Raw genomic sequence first — 8,119 nt, forward strand, 5'->3', positions numbered from 1 at the left:
CTCTTTCAAAAGAAGATGGATGGCTCTCTCCGTATGTGTATAGACTATCGGGCTTTGAATAAGGTGACCGTGAAGAACAAGTATCCCATCCCACTCATTGCTAATTTATTTGACTAGCTTGGTGAGGCTAGGTGGTTCTCAAAGCTAGATCTTCGGTCAGGCTATTATCAAGTCAGAATTGCTGAGGGGGATGAGCCGAAGACAACATGCGTTACAAGGTACGGGTCTTATGAATTCCGAGTCATGCCCTTCGGTCTAACCAACGCTCCTGCCACGTTTTGCACTTTGATGAACAAAGTGTTCCAGCTCTTCCTGGATCGCTTTGTGGTGGTCTACTTGGACGATATAGTGGTGTATAGCAGGACATTGGAAGAACATGCTAAACACTTGAAGCAAGTCTTCAAGATGCTGAGGGATAATGAGCTTTATGTCAAGAAGGAGAAATGCTCCTTTGCACAGCAAGAGGTCCCTTTCTTAGGGCATATTGTTGGGCATGGCAAGATTAAGATGGACAGCTCCAAGGTCCGTGCCATTCAAGAATGGGAGCCACCAAAGAGGGTGCCTGAGTTAAGATCTTTTCTTGGCCTTGTGAACTATTATCGACGGTTCATCAAGGACTACTCTGCCATCGCAGCACCCCTCACCGATATGCTCAAGAAGAACAAACCATGGAAGTGGGATGCCCGAAGTCAAAATGCTTTTGAAGCATTAAAGAAAGCTATCATGGAAGAACCAGTACTGGCTTTGCCAGATTATTCCAAGCCTTTTGAAATACACACCGATGCCTCTGATTTTGCAATTGGAGGAGTACTAATGCAAGAGAGGCATCCGATTGCCTATGAGAGCCGCAAGCTGAACGAGACCGAAAGGAAGTATACTGTACAAGAGAAGGAAATGACCGCTGTGGTCCACTGCCTTTGAACTTGGAGACACTACCTGCTGGGTTCCAAGTTCATGGTAAAGACTGATAATGTGGCCACGAGCTATTTCCTCACACAAAAAAAGCTCTCCCCAAAACAAGCCCGTTGGCAAGCCTTCTTGGCAGAATTTGATTTTCTGATGGAGTACAAGCCTGGACGGGCCAATCTGGTTGCTGATGCCCTCAGCAGAAAGGCAGAGCTGGCTGCTACTGCCACCCAACCCAGCTCTTCCCTACTAGATCGCATCAAAGAGAGAATGATGCATGATGATCAAGCCAAGTAGCTGGTGGAGCTGGCAAGGCAAGGGAAGACAAGAAGATTCTGGTTGGATGGGGGCTTGGTCCGGACCAAGAAAGGCAGCGTCTTTGTGCCAAGGTGGGGAGGCTTAAGGAAGGAAATAATGAGGGAGTGCCATGACTCCCTCTCGGCTGGCCATCCGGGGCAAGACGAACCATGGCCCTGCTGGAACGCACCTACTATTGGCCCCGGATGTTCGATGATGTTGAGCTATATGTGAAAACTTGCCTGGTCTGCCAGCAGGACAAGGTCGAACAACAACGGCCAGCCGATCTGCTGGATCCTCTCCCAATCCCTGAGCGACCATGGGAGAGTGTTTCTATGGATTTTATCATTGGGTTGCCAAGGGTGAATGGGTTCGGCAACATCATGGTTGTGGTTGACCGGTTTAGCAAATATGGGGTCTTTATCGCAATGCCGGCCAATTTTGATGCAAGGGATGCAGCCCAACTATTCTTCAGGGACGTGGTAAAATATTGGGGAATACCATGCTCCATAATCAGTGATCGAGACACTCGGTTTGTGGGCAACTTCTGGATGGAGCTGTTCAAGCTCATGGGGACTAATCTCAACTTTTCTACAAGTTTTCATCCCCAAACCGATGGGCAAACCGAACGTGTCAATGCTTTGTTGGAGCTACATCTAAGGCATTATGTTACTGCCAATCAAAGGAATTGGGTGAATTTGCTGGACATAGCCCAATTCTCTTACAACCTGCAGAAGAGCGAATCTACTGGGGCAAGCCCGTTTGAGCTGGCCACGGGACAGCATCCCCTTGCACCTTATGACGTGGTAGCGCTATACAAAGGAAAAAGTCCAGGTGCCTTCCAATTTGCCAAAGCATGGAAAGAGAAGCAGGAGTTAGCAAGGGCATCTTTGGCAAAGGCAGCCAAGAAGATGAAGAAGTGGGCCGATCTGAAAAGGAGACACTGAGAATTTGAGGAAGGGGATCTCGTCATGGTGAAACTCATCCCTCAAACTATTCGGAACTATAAAAGAGCCCACAAGGGTCTGCTGCGAAGGTACGAAGGGCCATTTCCAGTGGAGAAGCGGATAGGAAAGCTGGCCTACCGAGTCAAGTTGCCACCACACTTGGAGTGCCATCCGGTGTTTCATGTAAGTTTCCTAAAGCCCTATTATCCGGATGAAGGAGATCCAAGCAGGAACAAATCGAAAAGGGCCCCAACAGCAGTTTCCACCGTCTTGGATCATGATGTGGAAGTGATCTTGGCTCACAGGCATATACCAAGAAAAGGGTCCCATGTAGCCTATAAAGAATACCTGGTAAAGTGGAAGGGACTGCCAGAAGCCGAGGCGAGCTGGGAAAGTGAACTTTCCTTGTGGCAACATGAGGACAAGGTGCAAGCCTATTGGCAAGACGCGACGAGGGTGTCGCGGGAATAGCCGGGGGAGCATGTCACAGCTCTTCCCTCTCTCCCAAAAATCCAAAAATTTTCGGCGAAGGAGGAATTGCCGCAGCGGGCCTATGGAGCGCCTAAACGAGGCTTAGTTGGCACGAGGCAGTTGCGCAACAGGCATGCAGGACTGGCGCGCACGAAAAGTGCAGGCGGGGCAATCGCTGATTGGCCAACGGGGCTGGTTGGCCTACGGATTTGGTTGGCCCACAGAACTGCGCCAGACGAGGTCCAACTTGGGGGAAAACTTTCGGACGGGTCCGGGACGTGCGAGAATTGGCTAGAAGGATCTGGTTGGCCGCTGAAGGATTCCAGAGCAGCCCAGAATCGCCTAGAAGCGCCTAGAATGGCCTGGAGGACACCAGATCAATCCAGAAGGTTCCAGAACTCTGCTAAGCCAGCCAAATCTAGAATTCTCCATAGGATGTAAAATTACCAAAAAGCCCCTGAATGTTCTAGAAGGGCAATTCTGTAAATACACATGTAGGAGGCCTATAAATACCCCCATAGACATTCATTTGTACAGCCTTGAAGTTTTGGCTAAAGCACTCACACTTGTAAAGCTCTCCTTCAAGCAATACAATCTTTCTTCCTTCAACATCATTCTCTGGTGCCCACTAGCAAACTTTTCTTCCCAATTTAGCTTTCTGCTGCCATATTCACCCACCACAGCTCTTGTATTGAGCTATTGGACAGGCTGAACTTAGTTCCAGCAACTAAGTGCCGCACGGTTTAGGTGAATTTCGGTTATTGAAACACTTAGTCCGTGACAATTATCACCGGCTCACATATCTTTGAAGGGTGTCCGCCTCATACCACTCAGAGTTGAGTTGGCAGTTCATTGCTTGATTTCAAAGCTTCAGTCAGAGATCCTCGACTCTATCCATAGTACTCGATGCCCGCGTCTCCTCACATATCCACGGCTTCGGTTAATTACCCGACTACATCAATAGATCTCCATAGTTGCTCGTTTAAGGTGATCAATATTTCAATCAAATTAAAATAAACGAATCGAATTAATTTAAAATTTTAATTTAGCCTATAATTTAATTTAAAAAAAATTAATTATTTTAATTTATTTTGATTTTAAACAAAAAAAATAAATAAATAAACTAATTAATTATTAATATTATATTATTTTAATAATATAAAGTGATTGAATTTTAATTAATATTAAAATATTTTAATTAAATCATAAAATATGTAAAATAAAGTGTAAATAATAAAATGTATATTAAAAAACTTAATTAATCAAATTAAATCAAACCGTATTCAATATACTCGATTTATTTTAAATTAATTTTTATCTAATTCTGTTTATTTTTATTTATTCAATTTAATTTTAAATCTAACATATTGATTTTTCTCTAATTCTGTTCTATTTGTATTTATTCAATTTGATTTTAAATCCCGCATTTGATTTATTATTCAGTCTAATTTTAAATCCAACATATCAAATGATGACCAAGCTCCACTTCCTTTTTGCACGTATGTTGCCGGCAGTGGCCAATGCCTTCAGCCACAAGGAGACTTGAATTACTAATTTCATGGATTTCTCCACAAGCTTACCTAAGTTAATGTTCACACTTCACATTCAAACTATGAAATTTGCAAGAAACAAATGTATCTACCTCTTCATCACTTGTGGTATAGTTTCAAGATTAGGAATGGTGAACAAAAAAATCCCTCCCTAACCCATAAATATAACCATTTGAAAGATATCAACAGCATAATAAACATTATCGATAAACTCCATGTCTGAAGAAGTAATTGGCATTTCCTCATATTTATGATTCAAATCGAAGAAGGTTCCAACACAATCACATCATAAACATATCATGAACTTCGTTTTTTCCTTCAACTTCCTCATCATCCTATTTCACTCTGCTACACCCATTTAGAAGGGTTGGGCATCATAAAATCAAGAACCTACTTTTTCAACAAACCAGCTAGCTCACCCTTCTCATGCATGGAAGTCAATATATCACATCCTCCTATCAATTCTCCATTGACAAAAATTTGTGGGAATGTAGGCCAGTTGCTATACTTCTTCAGCGTCTCTCTCAATCCATAATTATATTCTTCATCCAGCACGTCTACACTCTCATAATCAATTCCTTGGGTTTCAAGAATGCCAATTACCCTTTGAGAGAATCCACATAATGGGGCATTTCGTGATCCCTTGATAAAGGCCACCACCTGGCTCTCCTTGACCAATTTCCCAATGAGCTCCTCCAGAGGAACTGTTAGCTGAACATGACGGCCAGGTGTAAGCCGAAGATCTGACTTCTTCTTTGGTGGCTGCCTGATCCACGTAGCATTCCCTGATTGATTGCCTGGTGGAACCTTTCCAGTGGTTTTTATATGTTCTTCCATCCATGATTTCCAAGCTTGGGTAAGTGACTCTTTATCCGGTTCATCTACTATCCCAACCTACAAGACAAATTCAATTGTCACTAACAAATTACTAGTGTGCAAGTAAATATGATTGGACTAAAAGGACGATGGTTGGCAACTGGCTGTCCTATTTTCTGTTCATTTTCAACAATCAAAGTTTTACATCGTAAGGTTACAAGCTTAAACATTCAACTTTGCAGACAGCATTTACCCAAGCTCCTGCAAAAGAAGCACAATATGATTAATTCTCCCCATTTGCCTAATAACATATCTACCATCTCAAATTTTTTAGTCTCACTGTGGATGAACAAAGTGAAATGGGTGATATATATTATGAGGTATGGCTATTGTAAGCTCGACCTTATAAAAGAATGAGCTTAATACCACTAACATAAATATTCATATCTAAATTTGTTCATTTATTATTCACTTCAATTAATTTTGCACAAATCCCAGGCGACATCAAGCTTATATTAGATGCAACTTACATTATGGGCTACCAAAGGAGTCATAACTCTCACCTTTTATAAGTGAAAAATTCGAATGGTATAATCCAAGAATCCAATTGTAAAAGCTGATGTAAAAGTTTCACACTTATCACATTATAAATGATCCAACCTCAAGTTCCTATAAATTGCTTCAGATCAGGACCCATTGGTATGTCAATGACCTGTATTCTCTAAATCTTTCAATCATGGAACCCAATAAACTATATTCTCTAAATCTTTTTGCCGGTTTGGAATCAAGAATTTCACAAAACTTTGATCCAATTCCTTTCTTTTCTAACAATTTTCTTGTTTGGAAGGAAAAAAAAATACAATTCTTTTTTAACTTACAAAAAATTTCATTTAAAAAGTTTAAATTTTGCATGAATTTGCAAGAATTCTTTGAATTCTTTTCTAGCAAAATGAATAATGTCGTATGAAGGATTAATCATCTGCACCCTAAAGAATCTAAAATAAAATGTCATTCCAGTATTCCTATTAATGTCATCAACTCAAATAACCTGTTCTTTAGCAATAATTTTTGTAATAACCGCAAAAGTCTATGGATATACGAGTAATTTCGTATAACCACCAAAGAACCTAAGACAAAGTATCGAAAATAACAATAAACAAGCACCTTAACGGAGGAGCAAAGGTCCGGAACCGACTTCAGGTGAGAGAAAACGCTAGCCCCAACGTTCCGGGATATGCCAATGAATTGAAGGTCATCGTTCTTATCGTAAACTGCATACACACCCGATTCTGATGGCAATTTTTGAGAGAACTCCTCCGCCGTTAAAGGCACGGCTACTAAGTCCGTCTCGGAGATTTTCTTGACGGCTGCCGGGACAATTAGAGAGCGAGAACGAGAGCGAGAACGAGAGCGAGGTATAATTGGGGTGTAGGGTTTTAAAGAAGTGGAAGGAAAGGGGATGGAAGGCTTAGAGTGTGAATAGAATGAGAGATTGGGGGCAGTTTGAGGAGTATACGAAGATAGTACGCGAAGAGAAGGAGAAGTTTGCAAAGGAGAGAGGCTGATGGAGGCCATGGGAAGAAATGACAAGGGAGACGGCGAACCTGTGACTTCACTTGGATTGAGAACGGAGGTCACTGGTCAGACATGACCGGCGATGATATTTTAGTAGAGAACAATTAAAAAAAGAGTAAATTACAAAAAGCTCCCCGAATAATAATATTATTAATAAATTCAGTCTCAACAACCTTGTGTTTTTTAGCATAATTATTTTCTTTGTCCGTCACTTATACCTTAATTAATTAAAATATTTTTATAATTTTCTTTGGAAAAGATAGATCCCATAATTATTTTAGCATAATTATTTTCTGTTAAGAGAGATCTCATAATTATTTTAGCATAATTATTTTCTTTGTCTGTCACTTATACCTTATGCCGAGAGATCGAAGAGAATCCTGGAGGAAGACGAGGAGAGCTTCTCCTTTTTGTTAAGAGAGAAACAAAGAGAAAAAGAAGAAGAAAGGGCATGAGAAAGGGTTTCTCATAGCAGTTACAGACTGCAATCATTAGGCAAATCCAATTTAAAAGGTTCTTTTGGCTTGCATAGATACCGATCGGAACTTCATCTTCCTGATCATGTGGATATGATCTTCTCAATTGCCTTTGCATTTCACTTGTAGATCTTGACTCTTTTCCTTCTGCATCAAGTTTGATGCCATAATTCTGCATACTTGCAAAGACACTCATAATCTTCGCTTGGATGGATTTGATCTGGGTTCCGATTTCATGAAGATAAGGAACTTTACTAAACATGGAGGTAGTCCTCTTGATAAGCCCACATAACCTTCTTCTTGAGCCTGTTTGAGCTCTGAGAAGGAGAAAGGAGTCAATAACATCATCAGCTTCATATGCAATGTCTCTGATTTCAGCTATCAAGTTGTGAACACATTCATCTTGATCTTGTTTGCTGTCTACATCTTGCAAGAAGCATTGAATCCTGTTCAATTCAATTTGCAACTGTTGAACTTCATCACGCCTCTAGAATTATAGGAAGAAAAATATTTTTCATTTTCTTACTTTCTGTATAATAGGATATAAGGATTATATAATATAAGATATGATCAATTATGTCTATGATTATGTTATCAATTATCGCCTAATATCATGTTAGAATTATGCTAACTATGATAATATTAATCACTAATTAATTACAATTATGCTAGAATATTCTTTCCAACACTCTCCCTCAAGTTGGTTCATGTGGATCTAACATACCCAACTTGTCCAAAACTTTATTGAATATTCATCCAGTAATTGCTTTAGTTAGGATATCTGCCCACTGATCTTCCAATCGAACAAACGGTAATGATATCAAACCATTGACCAACTTTTCCTTGATGAAATGTCAGTCTATTTCAACATGTTTTGTTCGATCATGTTGAACAGGATTTTCAGAAATGTTGATTGCTGCCTTGTTGTCATAACGAAGTTCATGTGCGTCCCCTAATGGAAATCCAAACTCAAACATCAACTTTCTGATCCATAGTAGCTCTGCAAGTCCTTTTGTTATTCCCCTAAATTCTGCTTCAGCACTGGACAGTGTCATCACCTTTTGCTTCTTACTTTTTCATG

General features: G+C 40.6%; 1 protein-coding gene across 1 annotated transcript; it reads right to left on the reverse strand.

Moving 5' to 3' along the window:
* Nucleotides 1-4,391: 4,391 nt before the first annotated feature.
* LOC110621755 (bifunctional monothiol glutaredoxin-S16, chloroplastic) lies at nt 4,392-6,648 on the reverse strand. Its single transcript, XM_021766039.2, has 2 exons — nt 6,152-6,648; nt 4,392-5,065 (listed from the first exon to the last, which is right to left on the reverse strand). The coding sequence occupies exons 1-2, from the start codon at nt 6,560-6,562 to the stop codon at nt 4,562-4,564; spliced, it is 915 nt and encodes a 304-aa protein (XP_021621731.1). The 5' UTR covers nt 6,563-6,648; the 3' UTR covers nt 4,392-4,561.
* Between the last annotated feature and the right edge of the window lie 1,471 nt (nt 6,649-8,119).

The sequence above is a fragment of the Manihot esculenta genome, chromosome 8 (assembly GCF_001659605.2).
Source record: "Manihot esculenta cultivar AM560-2 chromosome 8, M.esculenta_v8, whole genome shotgun sequence".
Lineage (NCBI taxonomy): Eukaryota > Viridiplantae > Streptophyta > Magnoliopsida > Malpighiales > Euphorbiaceae > Manihot > Manihot esculenta.

Bases quoted from the DNA above. Each gene is read 5' to 3' on its own strand.
- LOC110621755 (XM_021766039.2), bottom strand. From the start codon at position 6,562: ATGGCCTCCATCAGCCTCTCTCCTTTGCAAACTTCTCCTTCTCTTCGC. The intron at 5,066-6,151 runs GTGCTTGTTTAT...TTTGTCTTGTAG, and splicing joins ACCTTTGCTCCTCCGTTAAG to GTTGGGATAGTAGATGAACC.